The sequence below is a fragment of the Misgurnus anguillicaudatus genome, chromosome 10 (genome assembly GCF_027580225.2).
Source record: "Misgurnus anguillicaudatus chromosome 10, ASM2758022v2, whole genome shotgun sequence".
In the NCBI taxonomy this organism is placed as follows: Eukaryota; Metazoa; Chordata; class Actinopteri; order Cypriniformes; family Cobitidae; genus Misgurnus; species Misgurnus anguillicaudatus.
The window spans coordinates 19889616-19913709 of record NC_073346.2 but is presented as its reverse complement, the minus strand read 5'-3'; the positions used below and the strand labels follow the sequence as shown (position 1 = coordinate 19913709).

General features: G+C 37.8%; 1 protein-coding gene and 1 long non-coding RNA gene across 2 annotated transcripts in view; one reads left to right on the top strand and one right to left on the bottom strand.

The window, feature by feature from the left end:
• Positions 1-868: 868 nt before the first annotated feature.
• On the bottom strand, positions 869-10711 carry LOC141367242 (uncharacterized). The gene is made up of 4 exons (XR_012371514.1): positions 10677-10711; positions 2127-2158; positions 1310-1416; positions 869-1230 (listed from the first exon to the last, which is right to left on the bottom strand). It is a non-coding gene; the product is annotated as an uncharacterized lncRNA (long non-coding RNA).
• Positions 9827-24094, top strand: part of LOC129447934 (uncharacterized) — a 40759-nt gene continuing 26491 nt past the window's right edge. The window contains exons 1-3 of the mRNA XM_073872069.1: positions 9827-10312; positions 11346-11651; positions 12359-12433. Coding sequence (XP_073728170.1) covers positions 9928-10312; positions 11346-11651; positions 12359-12433 — 766 coding nt within the window. The 5' untranslated portion in view covers positions 9827-9927. The remainder of the gene's footprint in view (positions 10313-11345; positions 11652-12358; positions 12434-24094) is intronic.

Below are 24094 nucleotides of genomic sequence, written 5' to 3'. Positions count from 1 at the left end.
AAACGAAAAACATGGTATAGAAAATAAACTTTTTCTTTCAACATCACAATACCCATAATGTGTACATACTTTAGGGTGTCACACCGACTTTCACATTTACCGGAACTGGGTCTGTTTGTCTCATTGTCCTCGGTCGAGGACGAGACATGAAGAAAGAAAAACAAAACCCAATTAGTGTAGGGGCCATTCATACTCACTAAAAACAGTTGGGTTAAAAATAACCCAATAAATAACCCAATGGTGGGTTACTATAGCACCGACCCATTGTTGGGTTATTTTAACCCAATGCATTGGGTAGAAAGTTTTACCCAATTAGTTGGGTTATGAAATAACCAATTTGTTGGATTATTTTTTGCAATGCTGTTTTAACCCCATTATTATTATTATTATTATTATTATTATTATTATTATTATTATTATTATTATTATTATTATTATTATTATTATTATTTAATATTTATTATTATTATTTGCTTTATAAATAAATAATAAAAAACTTACAAATACATTTATAATGCTTTATTTCCATTTTGTCATTTGCACCTGCACTTAAATGTATAAATACATACATTAGAAGCATAAATAGATACATACACACATACATATATACATACATAAATATACAAAACATATAAGAACAGAACAAATACTCCATCTTATCCAACTAAAAACTTAAAAGGATAGTTCACACATTTTGTCATCATTTTCATATTCTCATGTTGCCAAACATGCACAAAAGTCTTTATTTTGATGACCACAAAGGAACATATTTCAAAGAATGTTTGAAATCAAACTGATCATGAGCCCCATTCACTTTCATAGTATTCTTTTTTCCTAATGGGGCTCATGATCTGCTTGGTTTCAAACATTCCTCAAAATATCTTCCTTTGTGGTCATCAGAACAAAGAAATGTATACAGGTTTGTAACAACAGGAGAGGAAGAAAATTATGACATCATTTTTATTTTGGGGGGAACTATCCCTTTAAGCAGGGGACAGTGTGTTAAGGAAACATCACCTGGTACAAAATGTATTGTGTGTTACAGAAACTACCTAACAGTAATGAAAGGCTTGGGAATATTAAAGCATGTGTCAACTGCTGGTCTTGCTCCTGGGCCATGCCTCCCCACGATAACAAAGGCTTGTGATTAGTTGAATTCATCCCATAGCAGGACATGGGGTCTTCTTCATACCTCCTCCTCCAAATACTGAATTATGTTTGTTTTCTGACCTGAAGACAGAATTTTCACAATGTAAATATGCACACATAAACAGGGTAAAAAAAACTAAGTGTCATAAATGATACTTACAGGTTGCAAATTAATAAATGTTTGCTTTGGCTCTTGGTACTGTAGGAAGGCTGAATCATCTTGCTGGCCATTTTGTAATGTTTTTAATGCAACATCTCCAAGAATGTCTACATTTAAAGAAAAGAATAATTAATTAAATCTCAAAGCAAACACATCTGGCACACTGAATAAATACTCTACTTTGACAGTAGATGGCGCTGAATTGCAAATTCAACCGTTACCGGGGTTACAGTAAACAGACGTGCATGATTAAACAGCGCTTTATCAGGGATTATACTGAAGTAAGACGACAATAAAATGCCATCGAGTCATTTCTTAAGACATTTACATTCAGAATCACATTTATATTAGCCTACAGCTCTGTGTCTATAACACAGACCGGCTAAAAAAATATTTGGAGCAAAAAACAGCCGGTTGCATCCCTTACAAAAGTTAAAAAACGTTTTTTACTACACTTTAAACCAAAAAGCATTGTCTGTTACAGAAAGCATGGTTAAAGCAATATGGCAATCAATACGTCATGAAACTAACATTACTACTAAAGGAGAAATTATTCATTTTCGTAAGGGACCATGCTGTTGGTGCTGTTTAGTATTAAAATAAATTGCGATGTCTCTCTACGTTTATGATGGCTTAAAAACGCGTTTGGCATCGGTAACAGTTGAATGGAATGGAACAGGTGTAACGGACAAAAACTAGACAACAGTGTTTTTGTACACTTATTTAAACATGGCTGATAGTTTACTGTGTGATAGAGCTTAAAGACACTTTGTAGCAAAATAAAACATTACACAGAGATATATATTTTAAAACGTACCTCTCGTGTCTGTCCGCACTCAGCAGTGGCACCTGTTGACCATTAATCAAAATGTGTGACGTGAGCCCGAATTTAACCCAACTCTCTGGGTTATTATGGAAATAACCCAATACAAGCTAGGAATAACCCAACAGAACAACCCAATATGTTTAACTCACCTATTGGGTAAAAAAAAGAACCCAACGTTTTTTAAAGTGTACATGTTGTGACAAGCATCACATTGTGAGCCTTTGAAAAAGAAGCTACCAGACGCCATTGGTTTCCATACTCTCAGAGATGTATAAAGTACTAGGGACCCAGACTTGAGTAAAAGTACAAGTGCTCTATCAAAAAAGTGACCTGAGTAGAAGTTGAAGTGCTCTTTAAGCACAGCACTTAAGTGGAAGTACTAAAGTATTAAACATTTTTTGTACTTAAGTATTGCAAGTAGTTTATTTTAAAATATACTACTCAAGTACTGAAAGTAAAAGTACAAGTATTGTGTAATGTAGTTATTAAAGAAAACAGTCAAATGTTTGAATATAATATTTTTTATATTTCAAATGTTTAAGCTAAAGGACACTCACAATTCCTTTGGCTGTAGCAGGAGTACAAGGGCAGGAATGTTCAGATTAATTCAGATTAATTTAACCGATATGGTGATAAAAATTCAGTATTAATGAAATATTAGTCGATATAATGGTATAGGTGCAAGGTGTTTCAATGTATTTAGGTTTCCTTCTTTTGCCCACACTCACCCTTTCTTGCGCATTCTCTCTCTCTCACGCAAACTCTGTCTCTCTCGCGCACGTTTGCTCTCTCTTCGCTTCACGTTTTGTCCACAACCGCAGCTCATATTTGTGAGTGAGAGGGAGGGAGGGGTCCGTCCTTCACTTTCTCTGATTGGTTTTGACCACGATTTGTGTGTGTGTGTTTCTAACGTGTATCACCGCTCCGGCAGTGATAATGTGGGTTTGGAATGATTCGTAATTTTTAGGGCTGTCAATAGATTAAAAAAATTAATCTAGATTAATCGCATGATTCCATGAGTTAACTGCGATTAATCGCAAATTAATCGCACATTTTTATCCATTCTAAATTTACCCTAATTTAACACTTTTCAGGTTTTTAATATTCTAATCATATATACATAAATAGATGCTTTATGCAAATGTATGTTAACAACAGCCTGTTTACATTTTAACAGAAACACCAGCCGTTGTTTTGTATATGAATTTTCCTTTCAGAAGATTTTTCTTTCTCCATTTTTGTTTGCTGCTGCATCATTTGTGACATGTGCTGGCAAATTGAGTCGGAATTAGCAAATTTAAAAAAAAAATAGTTGTTCATATTTTGACATTCTTTATTAAAACATAGAACAATGCATGATTTGTTGAAATATAACAAAATATGACAGAACTACACGTGTTTGAAGTTGAAAGAGTCAAATTACCACAAACATTTCCACATCCATACATTATATTACCACATCAATACCTTAAAATCACTGGTAAAACTAATAGATTTAGCACACACAAAGCAAAAACATCATCAATGTATGTTCAACTTTTTTTCCTTTTGTTTGATTGACATTGAGACAGACTGCTTAAAATCTAAGTGATCTAATATAATGTTACACATCAGATATTTTTACCCAACAGTTAACCAAACATTTACTTAAAACATAACAGATTATAGAGCCTACCTGCGTGAATTCTTATCAAAACAGATATTTGTAAAACTGTAATTTTGTGTAGATGTCTATATATCCGGGTCGCGCACTCGCGCGTCTGTGTGCACGCAGGGCCAGATTAACACTTTGTTATACCCTGGGCAACAATATTCAAGGGCCCCATCATCACGACCCCAGGATCACTATAATATGGTCATATACAGAATATATTACTGTATTATACAGTACATATACTCAATACCTTAAATTCTAACTGTCATCAGGTGTATTTTGATTTACAAATATTTAAATGCTCATACAAATGCACTACTATGTCCCCTATCAAAGACATTCACTCACATATGATGCTATGAAAACAAAACACATCAGCATCTGTATAATCTCCGGCTGTAAAAGTAAGCTGGCGGTGTAGAAAAGTCCTGGCTAACTTAGCTGAGTTGTCCTCATCGTTGACGGAAGCTCACTTAACAGAACTTTTTAATTAATACACATTTAAGATGACCATGGATTAAGTTTAATTTGCATAGTCATTGATATACAAAGCTTATTTTTTGCATATACAAGCATTGTCTAAAAATGAAAATAGGCTTTTCCTTAATTATTATTACAAGAACATCATACAGCCTAATATTAGACACCCAAACCAAAGTGAAGAACATTATCTAATTTGAAGTCTGAACTGAACATCAACGCAGACATGATTTTCCTCACATAGAAGTTTAAGATCATATAGGCTACATCTTGAACGTAGTCGTAGATATATAAATGAACACAGGGAGAGGAAGTTTAACACTGTGGCAAACATGCTGGAAGGCAGCTAAAAACCATCAGGACATATACACGGGCTTATTTTATTTTATTGGAGCCTTACCTCCAGATAAAGTAATCCAAACTGGATTGATGATTTAAATGTTTTTTACTCACACATGTGCGTTGTTAACTCTCCGGATTTTATGTTGTTCACTGCTTCACTCGTTCAACTCTCCACATGCTCGGTTTGTTTACAGTGTCGGGTGAACAGCTACATTGCAGGTTCGACTTCATTTGGCGCTAAGCAGACCTCTTGATGATGTCAATGTACCGCGAGAGCGATTCAAAGCAGATTTCTTCATGTGATGATAACTGGAATCGCTCTCGCGCTACCTTGCTGTCACTCGCCTGTGGGTTCTCTGCTCCCCAGTCACTTTTGCGCCGCTAAAGTAATTTGATTTCATACGCCGAACGGATCGCGCAGATACCTGCGTATCACGTAGACTACACCACTGTTTATACTTATACTTGCGTTTCTAATGTCCTTTTCCTTTTTTAATTTCCGCTTCGCGCTCCGACTCTGCTTCTCCGTGTCTCGTTTTTTCTGTTGTACCAAAGCCTTGCATCACGTAATGCTTGGCGAACCTTTGACCCACGTCACCCACCTCATGCGGACTGACCAATGAGGAGAGGGTCTTAACCTGAGGCCCTCTCTTCATTGGTCAGTCCGCATGAGACTCAACCGCTCTCAACTCACGTTCAAAGTAATAAGCGCAGCGTCTCTCTTTGCAGCGCAAAAGCCCGTGTTGACAGATTGTTTAATATAAAGCGGCGAGCGGGAGATTACCAGATACAGTATTTTGCTCGTGCCCTTGCTGCCCTGGGCCCTTTGGATGTCTTGGGCCCCTGGGCAATTGCCCAGTTGCCCATATGGTTAATCCGGCCCTGTGTGCACGCGCTTCAGATATCAGTCAGTCAGCGTGAGGGGATTGCTTTTGAGTCTTGTCGCTCTTAATAACTCTTTAACATTAATCAGGTACCGAACTTTATCTCTCTTAATGACTCTTTTAACATCAAGCAAGTCCTGCAGTCTATTTTCTAAGTCATGCATAAAAGCGGAACCAAAATGAATTGAGATGCATTTTTGTATTAGATTAAGCAGCATTAGGAGGACGGTAACGTTACACCTCTCAGACGTATAAATAAAGATCATATCAGATGTCCAACGAGCATTTAGAGCATTGGATTTGGTAGACGATTTGCTTAATGTTCTTATTTCTATGAAAACCTTTTACTCATTTAGAGAGAGTCACATTTGTCTGCGTCTCTGTTCATTCAAATATGGGCTGGACCAAGGGTCAAACAGAAATTGCGCGTTGCGTTAATCTCCGTTAATAAAATTAGTGGCGTTAAAATGAATTTGCGTTAACGCGTTATTAACGCGTTAATTTTGACAGCCCTAGTAATTTTACTTGATTACTGTACTTAAGTATTATTTTTGGGGATTTTTACTTTACTTGGGTACAATTAAAAGTCAGTACTTTTACTTAATTACATTTTTTAAAGAAAAATAGTACTTTTTACTCCTTACAATTTTATTTACAGTCAAAAATTCTATTCTATTTTAGATGTCTATTTTTGCTTGCTCTATCAAACCAATTGAATTGCGCTGATGGCCAGTTTAATTGAAATGTTATTTATTCTGGAGCTTTTGGACCACACTGAGGAATTGGCCAACAGCCGACAGCACATGAAGTGTGACACGTTTCCTGCTGTTTGCAGCCTCTCTATCAAGACTAATACCTTGTTCACACTGTCAGTCCAAATTTTGGTGCATATCTAATTTCACAGAATCACTGTCCACATTGTGTATCACAACTGTTCAGATTCGATCTGTGCATCCTGTAGCTGTTTTCCGCATTATCTGCACTGTTTCTATAGCAATGACGTTGCGTTGGCATGGCAATCTGCCTCAACGTCTGACGTGTTTTATGTGACGTGACAGCATGACGTAACCGAAAAGCTACACAAATGCGATCAGGACGGAAAGACTGAAATGGATTTCAAACCACCTCTGGATGTAGCCTGAAACAGATTAGAAAAACAAATTTCACATGGTTTTTAGCCGTTCACCGTTCTAAATGTGGATTCCTATCGGATATGCACCAAAATCAGATTTGGACCTACATTGTGAACAAGGTCTAATACACCTTATCCTGCATCAGCTTCCTGTGAGAGGCTTGATAGAGCTTGAAATTTAAGTTAAGTTTAAGGTTTTACAATTTTGAGTAGCAGGTTGCAAACTTAAATTCATTGTCATTGTCACGGATCTCCGCATTTTTCTGTGTCTGTACTACAGACTTTCTTTTCTGTGTCAGTTTCACGTATTGGTTAATCGGTTTTCCTATTTTCTTACCATTTTCGCGTGGGTTTGGGGTTAGAACGACTTTCTGTAACATAAAATGACATCCAAACCCAACTCCTAACCCTAACGTCAGGCGACAATTGTTTAAAAGTATGGAAAAAATAGTATAAACCAATAGTTAAAGTGACATCCTAACCCAAAGCCCAAATCTAACCCCAAACACACCCGAAAATGGTTTAAAAATAGGAAAAACAATTGAGTAATCAATACGTGAAACTGACACGAAAAAGAAAGTCCGTGGTGCAGACACGAAAAATGCGGAGATCCGTAAAATCAGCAAAAAATTCTGTGACTATACCACTGAACTTTGTGAAATCATGTTGGAAATTATGTGGTTGTCTTATAGATTGATAATGAAATACAATTAAATACAAACAGTTGTAAAGGATAAAACCTTGTATGTGGTTCATTCACTACATGTTTTTAGAGAAAGCTTAAACATGAATCTCTCGTTTTCCTTCTTCCGGTTACTTATACTTTTTTAATACTCAAGTACAATTTTAACGTGATACTTTTTTACTTTTACTCAAGTATAATTCTGGCCAGATACTTTTACTTTTAATTGAGTAAAATTTACACTCAGTACTTGTACTTTCACTTGAGTAAAATCTTTGAGTACTTTTTACACATCTGGTAACTATGCAGCACATAAAAAAATGTATTGGAGTAAAAGTATTAAACTCATTGAAAATATGTACTGAAGTAAAAGTGGAAGTAGGAGAAAAAAATAATACTTCAGTAGAGTACAGATACTGCCTTTTAGTACTTACGTACAGTAGTGAAGTAGTTCTACTTCGTTACTATACATCTCTGCATACTCTAGCTATCTAATGTTTAAAAAGTAGAAAAAGTGAAATTATTCTAAATTGTTTGGCTAATTTCACTTAAACTTACTTTAACTTTGACTTATTTAACAAGATGAAATTCTAAAGTGAAAAGCATTTAAAGACAATGCAAAAACCATCAAAATGTGTCAGAATTCTTGCACAGCAATCAAGTGCCCAAATCAATGTGGAGGAAAGGTAACTGGTCACTGTGTAAGGGTCAGAAAACTGATATACTGTAGCATTATTTATTTTAATTTAAAATATTATTATCTGGTCATGCACCGCTAAAATCTATGACGATTTCGTGGTGTCATGACTTAACAGTCAGTTGCTGACACTAGGAAGTAAAAAAGAACAGGAAGAGGTAAAAAATTTTTAAAGAAGAGCTGTAAGTACATCATTAAATGAGAAGCATAACAGAAGCAAATAATGGTTGTTAAGAGTCATATATGTCTGCTGGGACTCATCATTCTCTGCTCACCATTCACAGGTAAAGTAAGATATATTCATACACAAGGTCTGTGATGTGAACATCCATCTATTTAATGATCACTAAGTATGAGTTTGGTAAAGTTTTAAAAAAGCTTGAAAATGCTCAGTTTCATTTAGCTGAAAAAAATCATGCTGTTGTGTGATGTGCGTGTTTGGTACATATACTGTTTTAATACACAACATTGACATTTATTAAAGAGTTTGGATTGCACTTTATTTTGATAGTCAACCCTAGATATTCTACTAACTAGAAGTATCTTTGCTACTAAGTAACTAGTACTGTAACTACTTGTAAACTACTTCTCTTAATTGTGCCACTACATTTCCTCTTAAGCACATTAGTAGACTGTTAGCGTTTGGATTAGTGGAGAAAGTTGACAGTATTAATGCAATAAAAGTGATTTGTTTATTTATAAAATAATACTACAATAAAACAAAGTGACACCTACAACTGGAGGTCTTTAGAAAGAATAATAGATAAATTCTTTTAATATTTGTTTGACATTTGTAAATATTTTTGCCATTGTGTATCACATCACATGTACTGTAGATCTTGAAAAAAATCATTAGAGAAACAACATAGATATAATTGATAAACATACCACTATAATTCACACTTATAAATAATACATGTTATTACTGTAGCTCAAACTTTGGTCAACAATGATAAACTCTCTTATAATCATCTTTACCTGATCGACCTGGCTTGACTGCAGTCACAGAGAAGAATGAAAATTATTTCGTTAACCCTGTTCTTGTGTTAGTATTTATTTGTATCTCTTGTTATTCATGTGCAGTATGTGTTTGTTAAGGTTTCAATAAAACAGAAGAGGGAAGAAATGTCATTGTTATAAAATCCAGAGTGACGCTCTATCCTGATAGATGGGAAATCTTACAAACCTATTTGTAGCTATGCATTTTTATGCTTTACTCACTGGCCAGAGTGATATTGAGAGAGAGACTGAAAGCTTTTGTCTCACACCAAATGTAAGAGTATTGGAAACCATGTGCTTTCTTTGCTCAAAAATGCTTTATTTTATGTACAATTACCTACCCAGTCTCACAAAGTTTCGTGATATAGTCATGCATTTTTTTGATTCTTTTTTCGTGCTATTATCACGAAATTTCGTGTTTTTTCGTAGTCGTATAACGAATTCCTGTTTTCGTGTGATTATCACGTATTGGTTACTCGACTGTTTTTTCCTATTTTTAAACCATTGTCGCTTCGGTTTAGGGTTAGATTTGGTGCTTGCATTAGAATGTCACTTAATATATTGATCTATACTATTTTTCCTGATTTATTTTTTTATATGTCGCCTGGCGTTAGGGTTAGAGTTGGGTTTGGTTAGGGATGTCATTTTATGTAAATCTAACCCTAAACCGAAGCGACAATGGTAAGAAAATAGGACAAAACAGTCGAGTAACCAATACGTGATAATCACACGAAAACAGGAATTCGTTATACGACTACGAAAAAACACAAAATTTCGTGATAATAGCACGAAAAAAGAATCAAAAAAATACGTGACTATATAACGAAATTTCGTGAGACTGGGATGCAATTACAGACTAACATTCATAATCTTAAGAATGTATCTGCTTTTTGTCATTAAGGGTTAAATAATTAACTCTGAAATGTTTAAATCTTTAAATGTATTTATAAATATGTATAAATATATAAACAACCTAATCTACTGTGTTTCAGGTGTTAGTGGAAAGACTCATGTGTTCAGTAGTTTAGGTGAAAATGTTGCTCTGCCCTGTATTAATGCTCTTTCTGGCTGCACCTCAACTGTATGGATCTACAACAAACATTGGACAACAGCTGGAGTAGAACTGATTTATGGAGGAATAAAGAATAAAAACATAGAGAGAGCTGAGAGACTGAGTCTGGGGTCTGACTGCTCTCTGAACATCTATAAAACAACAGAAGAAGATTGTGGACAATACACCTGCCAACAATATGTGAATGGACAACAACATGGAACTGATGCACAGGCTTTTCTACATGTTCTTTATGGTCAGTTTTCTGTTCATTTATTTGAGTATATGTTTAAAGGGAAATTCCGCCCTAAAACGGAATTTAGGGTGTTTTTTCGTTGTTAACGAGTCAAACTTTCATTTAAAAGCATATTTATGACTGAAGAGCAACATTTAAGATATTTAAGATGTTCGTTTTCTGGTAAACTGGCCTTTGAATGAGAGTGAATAGGGCATGTCGCATGAGTGCACATAATCTCTATTTTTACAACACTAAGAAGGCTCGACACAACGTGATACTTTACTCGAAGTATCACGTGGGTCTCTACACATGAACGCGAGCATTGAGAACATTGTTTGTGTACACAGATTTTAGTAAAAGCGAAAAGTTTGGAACAACTTACCGTGCTGTTAAACTGCGTCCCGCCGCCATATTGCCAGTCATGAGCAATCGATTTCAGAATGCGATTGAATAGACTCCATAGGACGCTACTTTTTCAACTACAGAGTCAATATTGTTTTTCACTTGAGACAAAACAACAAATTATCCGTGCATTTATATGGAACTATGCTTTAGGAGCTATCCATCTTTACTCTCCTTCCTCCTTATGTCGCATTCTGGGATCGATTGCTCATGGCTGGCGGGGTGGCGGCGGGACGCGGTTTAACAGCACGGTAAGTTGTTCCAAACTTTTCGCTTTTACTAAAATCTGTGTACACAAACAATGTTCTCAATGCTCGCGTTCATGTGTAGAGACCCACGTGATACTTCGAGTAAAGTATCACGTTGTGTCGAGCCTTCTTAGTGTTGTAAAAATAGAGATTTTGTGCACTCATGCGACATGCCCTATTCACTCCCATTCAAAGGCAAGTTTACCAGAAAACGAACATCTTAAATATCTTAAATGTTGCTCTTCAGTCATAAATATGCTTTTAAATGAAAGTTTGACTCGTTAACAACGAAAAAACACCCTAAATTCCGTTTTAGGGCGGAATTTCCCTTTAATGAGATGACAGTTGATGACAGTTTCTTAATGTTTTACTTAAAAGTGTCTCTTTACTTTCTCCTTCAGTCTCTCTATCATCCATACAGACTGAGATGAGATCAGGCAGCTCTGTGACTCTCATCTGTCGGTTGTTTACATATGATAACTCTTGTGATAGTTTGGTCCGTTCTGAGGGTCTTCAGCTGTTCTGGGTGAATCAGGCTGGTGTTTATCTACAGACAGACTCCAGATATCATATATTATCATCAGGACCCTGTATCAAGATTCTGAGTACAACACTTCTGAATGAAGACAACAACACAGAGTTGAGATGTTTGGTTAAAAAGAAGAATGAGACTAAGACCTCAGCCAGCTATACTGTCAAGTTTAAGGGTACGTAATTACAATTTTAGTAAAATAATTTAAGAACACTCTCAGAATAATTCATAACTTCAGCACATGTTTAGGGTAATATTTTTCTTCATTCTGAGAAAAATGTAAGGCTATCCACCTTTTTCACCTTTTTGCGTGTTCTCTTTGCTTTTAATCTTCTTGTGTAAGGAGAATGCTTAATTAGGACTTCTGGTGCTTGTCAATACTTAAATTGATGCTTCCTTGCTGCTCTGCTTCCCTGTCATCAAGCCTGTGACCAAGTCACATCATAATGCCTCTTACAGACTAAAATATTTTAGCCGGATACGTATACGACAATGGGGGTTTGGGAAGCAAGACTTGATCATTTTATCTCGTATAATGTATATTGTACACAACAATCTGACGCCACACCAGAAAGACTGGCATGTTGAATATTTTGGTTGGTTCAAGGGGATCTATCACAACTGCCAGAACTCAAAGTGACTAAAATCATTCAAGTGCAAATATTTACTTTACAACTTTGTACTGATGATCAGGAAATAAAATAATGAAATGTGATGGTCATCTTTTCCTGTATATCTGTGTATATCTGATGATTATTAATCTTCTGTGTGTGCGTGGGGATGTTGTGGGTGTGTGGTTTCTGCGTGTGTGATTCTGTGGTGTGTGTAATTTTAGTGTCTAACATTATGATTGAGCTAATCATTCATATTTTTCAATCATAGCATCAACTAAACCAACAATCAAGCCAACCTCTAAAATAACTTCAAGTCTTACTGCAGCATTACGTACTAAACAAGGTAAAGTATTTATCTGTCCCCCTTTTGTTTGCAGTGTTATTTGATTCTTTTCTGCTGTTGTTCTAGAGTTGATTACAAACTCTGACACGTTTCATTTATTTAAAACAGACTTTCCTATTCATGTCACTTTCTTAAACATCAGCAAAAATCTAACTTTAAATTCTTTAACTTTAAGTTACATAATAGTTTTCTGTGCTGTTGTTATTGCTTATAAAATGGGTTGCTGATCTCTCCCCACAAACACACAACCACACTGTGTGACTGATTTCAGCCTATCCTAGAATGTCTTCTTTACTTTTGGCAGAAGACAAAGGGTAATGTTTAGCTTTCTGAAATTATAAACAAACAGCAGTCACAGAATGACTAACTCAAAGTGACTAAAATCATTTAAATGCAAATATTTGCCGTACAACTTTGTACTGATGATCAGGAAATACAATATATGAAATGTAATTGTCATATTTTCCTACAGCATGATGTATATCTGATCAATAATTTTCTGTGTGTGCGTAGGGATGGGGTGGGTGTGTGGATTCTGCATGTATGCCTCTGTGGTGTGTGTAATTTTAGTGTCTCACATTATGATTGAGCTAAACTAACATTCATTCATATTTTTCAATCATAGCTACAGCAACAATCAAGCCAACCTTTAAAACTTCGGTAACTGATTTCAGCCTATCCTAGAATATCTTTGTCAGTTAAAGGAATAGTCTACTCATTTTCAATATTAAAATATGTTATTACCTTAACAAAGAATTGTTGATACATCCCTCTATCATCTGTGTGCGTGCACGTAAGCGCTGGAGCGCGCTGCGACGCTTCGATATCATTTAGCTTAGCCCCATTCATTCAATGGTACCATTTAGAGATACAGTTAGAAGTGACCAAACACATCAACGTTTTTCCTGATTAAGACGAGTAGTTATATGAGCAAGTTTTGTGGTACAAAATAAAACGTAGCGCTTTTCTAAGCGGATTTAAAAGAGGAACTATGTTTTGTGGCGTAGTGGCACTTTTGGGAGTGCTTCGACTCGGCGCAGTTACACCCTCCCTCTCCCATTATGAGAGTGAGAAGGGGAGCGGACTTTTCAGGCGAGTTGAAGCACTCCCAAAAGTGCTACCACGCCACAAAACACAGTTCCCCCTCTAAATCCGCTTAGAAAAGCGCTACGTTTTATTTTGTACCACCAAACTTGCTCGTCTTAAATAGGAAAAACGTTGCTGTGTTTGGTCACTTCTGACTGTGTCTCTAAATGGTACCATTGAATGAATGGGGCTAAGCTAAATGCTATCGAAGCGTCGCAGCGTGCTCCAGCGCTTACGTGCACGCACACAGATGATAGAGGGATGTATCAACAATTCTTAGTTAAGGTCAGGCCCGGAGTGGGTAATCGGGAGAACCGGGAGAATTCCCGGTGGGCCGCTTCACTTTTGGGGCGGTCGAGTTTTTTTTTTTACATTTGTCACATTAGTGAGTCTATCTTCTCTTAAATGACACTTCACACGTTTCGCATTGACACTGCAGCGCGCAGCCTCTGCATGGGTTGTACCATGTGAATGAGTTTTCCCCTCCCCTCCCATAGAGTTGGTTCGGTCCATAGCACGTCTTTTCCTAAACCTTTCTCCGGTAGGCTGGGCCGGCCCTACCGTAACAATACTCATCTGAGAGGAGGAGGGCGTAAAAAAACAGGTTGAAAAAAAGCCATTGGAGGAGGATGCTGCCAAATGTGCCTAACTTACAGATTTATTTTCAAGAGGACAAACAAAAGTGACAACAGGTAACTTAAAGAGAAATAAGCCTAGTAATGGTTAGCATTAGCAACGTAATTATTCGGCTAATACCGTTTTCAAACTATTTACAAGCCAAAATTTTTTTAGTTAAAATATTAGCCTTTTGTGTATACATGCGATTCATTGACTTTGTAAATATTATGCAAGCAGCTTCTGAGCAGCAGATAAGCCAGTTCCCCGCTGAAAACGAGGAGGCAATGAGTAACTTAAACAATATGAATTAAAGTTATTTAACCCTCAGGTTGTGTTCAGAACCCTATAACACCTTTTGTGTCCCCAGTCAAAAATGACCAGCCTAAAAAAAGCTTATAAATCACTTTTTATGCTATATATTTACCCAATATTGGATTCAATATTTTTTGTCAAACTGTTTTCTTTTTAATTAGGACTGGGTTTTATATTTCTATTTGCATCTGATTAATCGTAGGCCTCATAGTATTAGCAATGGTAATAATTTATAAACCTTTCCTTGTGGAATAGACTCTAAACAGGGCTGGGTTAACTTATTTTTGACCCATAATGGGTAAATATTGGACAGAACACACTGCTGGGTTAAAATTGACCCAATGCTGGGTTGTTTTAACCCAACTGTTGGGTTATTATTAATCCATGGTTGCATAACAACAATTCAACATTGTATTATTTTTAACCCAGCATTTGTTCTGTCCAATATTTACCCATTATGGGTAAAAAATAACCCAGCCTTTTTTAGAGTGTAGAGGAATATTTTTGTTAACTTCTCATCTTAAGTGAAATATTATTTAACTTTTACCTTATTTGTTGAACCATGATATTTATAAAAACTATAGTAAGAGCTGAACTGTTGCTTTATTTATCCAATTTGAAAAAAGTGCTAATTTGGAATAACACTACACTGTAAAAAAATACTCTGGAGGGTGTTAAATTTAACCCATGAAAATTAGTTATAATTTAATTACGTATATAAGCTAGCAAGTAAAATAAAAAATAATGGGTATATTCTACCTTCACTATCCAATTTTTAACAGTAATAACTGCAATATTAAAAATATAAGTAACATATACCCCAAAATATTGGCCTTAGCACCGCAAAGTGCGCATGAATCAACATCCAGGCGGGACTCGAGTCACCATTTTTCATATCATATCGGCGGGAGAACTGCAGTTTGTTGACAGGTAAGTTTTTATTTACTTGTTGATATCATCATGAATGGAAATGTTAAGTTGGTTAACTGTAAAGTCTACCAGAAGTTTAGTCATTTGCGTGCTTCTCTGTCTCTGTTGTCGACAGATTAGGTTAGAATGTCAGTCAGGTTAGCTTTGAATGAAACATTGCCCAGTTCTTGCACCTGCAAATACGAATAAAAATCCATATTTATGATTAAAATATTAACTTCCATTATTATTATTTACATGTCTGAATCACGTGAACAGCGGAGCTGCTCAATCTGAGTGGTTGAACTTGAGCAAGCCACGTGACGAGAGAGAGCAGCGGACGGTTGATGTATGATACAGACGGGAGGGCGTCGAGCAGACAAACAAACAACCAACGGTAAAGCTGTCGATGCTAGATAATTACTGTTAAAGTTTTCTTGCATTTATCTGTTAATATATTGAGTTTTGTTTTAGAAGGGATCCATTTATGAAGCCATTTTATTATTATTATTATTATAATTTACGGATATATACTTAACATTGCCTTTCGCTTTTTAATGTCTGTACAAAAAAGTATTTCGGAGTTCATATGTTATATATGTGACTTGTATATGAAGTTGAATCACTTAAAATTGAATGTAAGTACTTATTGTTAGTGTTCAATGTTTTATGCACGTGTACTGTGAGTTATAGCATAATGAAGTTGTATTTTTGCACTTAATAAGTTTTAAATGAAGTTGAAATGTTTGTTTGTATCGATGTAGCATGCTAGTCTACTGAGGTAAATGAGATCAGTTTTTCTTCTCATATTATTGTCTTCTTTAATTTTCTAATGATAACGTGAAGAACAGTATTTAGGAATCTTGCTTTAAATGGTTTTTTAACATCTCATGATGAAGACTTTGGTTTATTTTTTTTATGAAATAATATGTTCAAGAAGCTTTATGTAAAACTATGATATGTTGTATTTCACTTGAAATGTATTGGGGTTATTTTGTACTTCCAATAATTAGTTTTAAATGTTTACAGAATGTTATTTGGTCAATAAAGCAAGCAATTATGCAATCTTGTGTATGACTATTTTCTTATTCAACCCTCTCTGAATAAGTAATATGTAATGTTTCTTAATGGCTTATCATTATTAATAATAATTTAATAGATCTGTGCCTTAATACCAATAGGGTTAATGTTATTCATTTTTTTATAAGTAATTAGTTATGGAAAAAAATAGGTAGACCTTACCTAATTTTTTTTACTTTATCATAGTAATTAAATTTAGGTACTCTTTAATCAAATATATAGGATATAATTTACTCAAACAAAGTGAGTGCAAATTGTTACAACAATTTTTTTGAGTAAATTCTATAGGTTGTTTTTTACAGTGTATGGACAAAGTGGGCCGGTCTTGGGCCTGAAACTCCCGGGCTGAAAAGTGGCCCCACTCCGGCCCTGGTTAAGGTAATAACATATTTTAATATTGAAAATGAGTAGACTATTCCTTTAAGCACGAAAAAAAATTAAGACACTGACAGTTATCCAAACACCATGATGAATCAGATCATAGTAAAAAGATTTACTTCTTCTTTACTTTTGGGTGAAGACAAAGGGGTACTGTTTAGCTTTTCTGAAATGATAAACAAACAGCAATCACAGCATGCAAGAACACACACTGGACCTTTTATGTATATGGTCCTATTAACTGATGGGTCGAAAATGTAACTGTTAACCGGGTAAAACAGACTAAACACAATCAATGTAACTTATTTTAAATAAAATTAAAATTCACTTATCATTGTATGTTTTTATAAAACCATTATCATACTGTATGGCCAGCAAGTGTGTGAGAGCTGTGTTTTCCTGTGTTTTTGAAGCTTTGGTTGTGTTTTCATTGCACAATATAACATGTGTTCATGTTTCGTGTGTAAAAAAGAGTTCTGAATGTGTTACTTGTTTAGTGTGTAGTGATCCGATAGCAGCTTAGCTTAGCCAGAGCCATTTGAGCTTAGCTGGCAACCGGCGTATTCCTGTGGGCGGAGGTTAGTCAAAGCTCTTATCCACACTATTCCTACGCCCCATGACGCTTTGCGCGAATTGTGGGTGCGACTTCCAGCGCGTTCTGTCACTGGACCAGAGCCGGTGATTTTCATGATGATTACGGTCATAATTTCATGTATGAACCAGTGTGAGGATGAAATTAAGAAGTGTCCTGATACATCAAGATATATTCAATCGTTTCATGTTGTTCCTCGGGGGTGACGGATCTTCAATGTGCAAATAAAAGCACAGAGACATGCCGTATCTCTACAGTGGGACAGTCAGTCGAGTGTTTAATACATGCAATATACAGAGACTTCTTGTTTTTAAACGTTTCAGGTGATGGTTTAAAATGTCACAACTGTCCCTGGTGTGAGGTTTTTTTAAACGGCAATTTTAATCGACTTATCGAGCTTTTATGGCTACACATCAAGCTTCACGCGATCTGACAGCAACAGTAACTTATGCTTCTCATTCAATATAATATAAGTTATTTAAACAAGCCATAATAAACATATTAAACTCCTATTACATGTTTTCAGTTTGTTTTATGAAAATATTATACAGTAAATAAGACATGAGCTTATGAAATTATTTGCTTAAAAATTTAATTTAAAACACAACAAAAGTAACGGTATGCGTAACACATCACAAACTATTATAAACATTAACTAATAAGCAGTTAATGTCGTAGGCTATATATTATGGACTGTAATCTCATTTTTGTAATAATATATAGTAGCAGAATAAATAAATCAGCATATTTTTATCTGCATAATATGTTGTTTTTGAATAATTATTGTATTTATTGTTTACTGTCAGTTTCTATGAAAGGTTTTACTGGATGGATGTGTGGATACAGTTAATAGATGCACGTGCGCCACATAAACATTCAGTTCTTGTGCGTGTATTATAGTTAAAACACGTTTTGTAAAGATTTACTGCATTTGTATCATCTATTATGTTAACCCCTAACTGCACAATTATGCCGATATTCCTGGATTTCATAATAAGCATTAAAATGTCAGTCAAAACGGCAGACTCGTATCCCGCGCAATAGGACTACTATTAGCTGTAGTAGCTCACCGGAAGTTTTACCCATCTGAGCTCAAGATGGCGTCGCCCGCATTTACCTCAGGAATAGGGTGGATATTGATGTTATTTTTCAGGAAAGTAGAGATCTGTAGTCCAAACCGGACGTTCTTTGTAGGCTTTGAAAGGGGAATTCTATTAAAGAAAATATATTATTTGGCAGTGAATTTTGAGCTTTATCATTTTAGAGGTATTATTTATGCTCTAACAGCAACATAAAGTATGAAAAATGGGATTAGGAAAAATGAGATCTTTAAACCACACTCCCGACCTCAAGAGCTGTTCTAGTGATAGACACTAGAAATCATGGCCTTGTTTGAATATCACTCTGGGTACATGGGCGCGGGAAGTGGTGGCAAAGATTTAAAACTGCAATGACCATAAAATTATAGCTTATAAATATCTCTGATTGTTGTTTGTTACTGTTCCAAGACATTTTGTATGTCATGTTTGGGCTGTGTGATGAAGAGAGAATTATTAATTAAGTAATTTTATAATGATTTAATTTATTTCAGTGTGTATTAGCCAATCAGATTTGTTTTGATGACGTGATTGCGATTCTTCTGATAAGCTGCGTATACGTATACGCATAACACACAAGCATGCACACTCAGCCACATAGAATGAATTACTAGGCTATCTATCAGCTTCGCAATGTCTCGGAAGATAATTTAAAAAAAATTTCAATCACACAGCCCAAAAGTCCCGAGGACTAGCGTTATTTCTCCAAATGACTCCTTATCATGCATATCAGAAAAAGGTAATCTGTTCAAAAACTATTTAAAAATATAGCCAAATTGTTTCACAGTGTTTAACGCACATGTAAATGTAACAGAACATTTAAAGTTAAAAAAATTGAATTAAATTATTAAAACGACATGAAAGGAACTAAATTGTAAAGCCTCGATGTACAATAAGGAACATGCGCATTTAAGAGTGGTGCAGTATTTAATAAATTAATATAAATTTTTCCCATGCATCGATTTTAATGTTAAACATCTATAAATCCAAATTAATACATATGGAATATATTCCAACAATTTAGGATATGATGTTTTTATTTTAAAGTGGAAAAATATATTATTTTTACACCGCTGTGCAGGAGGCATGGCAAACCGAAACAGAAATATTACATTTACGTTTAAAAAATAGAATTAAATGAAACCCGTGAATTGAAAGGTCCACTAATTGCCTTAACTCGAGTGATGTCAATAAAGTTTCCGTGTTAAAATGTATAAATACTAAAAAACGTGAACTCGCCGATGACGTATGGTGTCTGCGTGGACTCGCTGCGTGGTGGGCATTCAAATTATGCTTACGTATGAGGGACAAAATGGAAACGTCCGTTCGGACCGAAATCTATGATTTGTTGAACATTTTTTGGTCCTACGCCTTTCACAGATGACATAAATTTCTACAAATACATTTAAACAACTTAACACAGTGATTGCTATCAGGATGTGAGGAGACTTTTAACCAGCATAACAAAAAATGTTTCAGGATCAAATCTGTTACCCTACCTTTAAGCTACACCATACAGAACAGCAGACCCGGTGCGTGATGCGTGCCAGAGGAGACTCCGCACATGACTCACGTTGCATTTTGTAACTTTTACAAATCATTTTGTAATTTTTTGTAACTTTTTGGACACATTTGTTACTTTGGTCTAAATATAGTCTATATATAATATTTCTGATTATATGGCATAGTTTTCTCCCCATGCACCCAATGAGGCTAATAAAGTAATGATAAAAAAAAAATATGCTTAATCAACGGTCCAGCTCGGCCAGAGGATAGTAGCAGAATAAGGACCATGGCAGAGAATCTAAACTCTACTATGTTGAATAGGCTATGTAGTTTGTATGCACCGTCAGCTCAGCTGTACATTATGGATGGAAGGTGCGAGTGAGTTTTTAAAAGAAAACATAGGTAGAGTGGTCTGCAGAATAAAAAGCTTGTGAACAACTTTAGAATTCTATACCCCCCCCCGGCCGCATACGCACCCCAGCACCCCCTACTGCAATCGCGCAGCTGTGATGCAATCGGTCTTGGAGTGCAGTCTTCAGAGGTCTCTCCAAAAAATACAAATGAATCCAAAGTGAGTTAATATGTCTTCTGAAGTGAAATTATGAATTTGTGAGAGAACGGTTATGTCATGCTGTGTGGCATGCTGGGGCAGTGTTGCCATTTTTGCAGGATCACATCTGCTAGTGTTCTAAAGTTACGTTATGGCCAACGTACGGTAACCTATACTTGTGACCCATGCAGTGAGTTTGTGAACACACATTTTACGCAGTTGCTGCAAATTTGTTGGCTGCACATCCCTGATACGTATATCCCATTCCACTACATCCCAAAGGTGCTCTTTTTGATTAAAGGTGCAATTTGTAAGATATTTGCAGTAAAATCTCCAAAACCCACTAGGCCGTTTCGGTTACGTATGTAACCCTCGTTCCCTGAAGGAAGGGAACGGAGACGTCACGTCGTGACCGACGAATTGGGAACCGCTTCGCGGGTGACCTATCTACTTCGAGAACTATCAAAAACGCCAATGAACTTGGCATGCAGGTATTTGCATAATGCTGGCGCCGCCCCGCCAGGTGCGTATATAAGGCGCAGGTGCATAATACCAAATCAGCTATATTATTGCTGAGAAGCCGAGCAACAGTGCCCGGCCTGAACAGCAATGGAACAGCAAACTGTGGCGACGGGACGTGACGTCTCCGTTCCCTTCCTTCAGGGAACGAGGGTTACATACGTAACCGAGACGTTCCCTTTCAGTCGGTCACTACGACGTCACGTCGTGACCGACGAATTGGGAATCCCTACCAAAACGCCACTGCAGCTGAACCCTTCCAGTGCCTGCAAAAGCCCTCCGCCCTCCACATAAAGGGGCGGAACCTAAGGCAAAATGCAGAAGGCCGGTCACTACCTGTTCCTTAACCCACGATAGTGAAGCAGCGAACTGGGGGAAGCGTCTAAACTGAGCGGAGTTAGAACACTGCGGAAGCCATCCCCTAAGAAGGTGAAATGGATGACATAAAAATATATGAAACAACCGACAGGTTGCTCAAAAAAGTCTCTGAACAATACATGGTATGTTGAGAGATGCAGAGCAGGCTCTGCTAAGGAAAAACGTGGAGGATTAGAACCCCACGGACTATACACACAAATGAACCCCACGTAGGGGACAAATGTGGACGCCTAGCCTACACAGGTTTACAGAGAATACATCAGTGATAGGTTGACAGCGGATGCTCCGCAACACCAGCTATCAGGGCGGTGGAGGAGAGGCAAAAACAGTTTTTGTGACGTTTTTGCCCCGATTGCCTTCCATATTGGTGCAACTGTACAGCACCAAAATAGAGGCTCCAAGCCGACACACGAGCCGACCCTCGGCATTCTTAACTAGTTAGTAGAAAGAACCCGAGTGGAAACCGGTTCGACACGAACACTATAGAATCTTGTGAACGTATTAGGTGTCGCCCAGCCTGCAGCTCTACAAATATCTGTTAGCGAGGAACCGCGAGCCAGTGCCCAAGATGATGCCACACTGCGTGTAGAGTGGGCACGTAAATTAAATGGACAAGGCACATTCTGCTTTTGATATGCAAGGGCTAAAGTATCCACAATCCAATGGGACATCCTCTGCTTGGTGACAGCTTTTCCTTTCTGCTGACCACCGTAACAAACAAAGAGCTGATCTGAGGTCCTAAAACTTTGCGTCCTGTCTATATACACACGTAGTGCACCAACAGGGCATAACAAAGCCATGGCTGGTTCTGCCTCCTCCAAAGGCAGTGCTTGGAGATTCACCACTTGATCTCTAAAAGGAGTGGTGGGAACTTTGGGCACAAAGCCGGGCCGGGGTCTCAGTGTTACGCTGGATGCAGCCGGCCCGAACTGAAGGCACGATTCATCGACCGAAAATGCATGAATATCCCCTATCCTCTTAACAGAAGCCAAAGCAAGGAGAGTTAAAGTTTTCATTGTAAGAAATTTAACACTCACACTATGCAGAAGCTCAAATGGGGCTTCCTGGAGTGATTTCAGCACCAAGGACAGGTCCCAAGGAGGAATAGAGGGGGGACGCGAAGGATTCAGTCTTCGAGCGCCTCTGAGAAATCTAATGACTAGGTCTTGCTGACCCACTGTTCTACCGTTTACGGGTGAATGGCGAGCTGATATCGCAGCGATATCGACCTTAATAGTGGATGGTGACAGCGTATTCTCCAAACGACGCTGGAGATATAAAAGCACAACACTAATCGGGCATTCTCGGGGGTTTTCACTTCGGGAAGAACACCAGTCGACAAACAGGTTCCATTTAAGCGCGTAAGCCTGTCTCGTAGACGGCGCTCGCGCAGCAGCAATAGTGTTAGATACCTCTTGCGGTAAATCACTCATATCCTCCGTGCCCCGTCCAGAGACCACACATGGAGGTTCCACAGGTCGGGGCGCGGGTGCCATAATGTGCCCTCTTGTTGAGAAAGAAGGTCCTTCCTCAGGGGAATCTTCCACGGAGGGGCTGTCGCGAGGAGAGAGAGTTCTGGAAACCAACTCCTGGTTGTCCAATACGGTGCCACCAACAGCACGCTCTCCTCGTCCTCCCGGATTTTGCATAAGGTTTGCGCAATGAGGCTCACCGGAGGGAACGCGTATTTGCGCATGTTTCGCGGCCAGCTGTGTGCCAATGCATCCACGCCGAGCGAGTCGTCGGCTAGTGAATAGAACAGGCGACAATGGGTCGTCTCTGGGGAAGCAAACAGATCTATCTGCGCTTTGCCGAAACGTCTCCAAATTTGCTGAACCGCAATGGGGTGGAGTCGCCATTCGCCGGGACGCGCAGCCCGAGAGAGCGCATCCGCCTCTACATTGAGCGTGCCCGGGATGTAAATGGCACGAAGAGACCTCAAATACTTCTGACTCCAAGTGAGGAGGTGACGGGCGAGATGCGACAGGTGACGCGAGCGTAAACCGCCTTGACGATTGATGTACGCCACGGTCGCAGTGTTGTCTGTTCGAACTAATACATCTTTGCCCCGTAACTCATTGCTGAAACGGACGAGCGCAAGATATACAGCCCACATTTCCCGGCAGTTTATGTGCCAATGCAGCTGGGGTGTCGTCCAGACCCCCGAAGCCGCAAGCCCATCGTACGTGGCCCCCCACCCCGTGTCTGACGCATCTGTGCATACTATCGCATGCCTGGAAACCTGTCTCAGAGGCACACCGGCTCGGAGAAACGCACGGTCTAACCACGGAGTGAAAGTGCGACGACACGCAGGTGTAATGATAACACGGTGAATGCCGCGCAGCCACGCTCTCCTCGGGACTCGATCGTGAAGCCAATGCTGAAGCGGTCGCATATGAAGCAGTCCGAGCGGAGTTACAGCTGCGGCTGCTGCCATATGCCCCAAAAGCTTCTGAAATTGTTTCAGCGGGACCGCGCTCTTGCTCTTGAATGTATTCAGGCAAGTCAGAATCGACTGTACACGCGCTTCTGTTAGACGAGCTGTCAAATCGATCGAGTCCAGTTCCATACCCAGAAAAGAGATTCTCTGCACGGGGCAAAGCTTGCTCTTTTCCCAGTTGACCCGAAGACCCAAA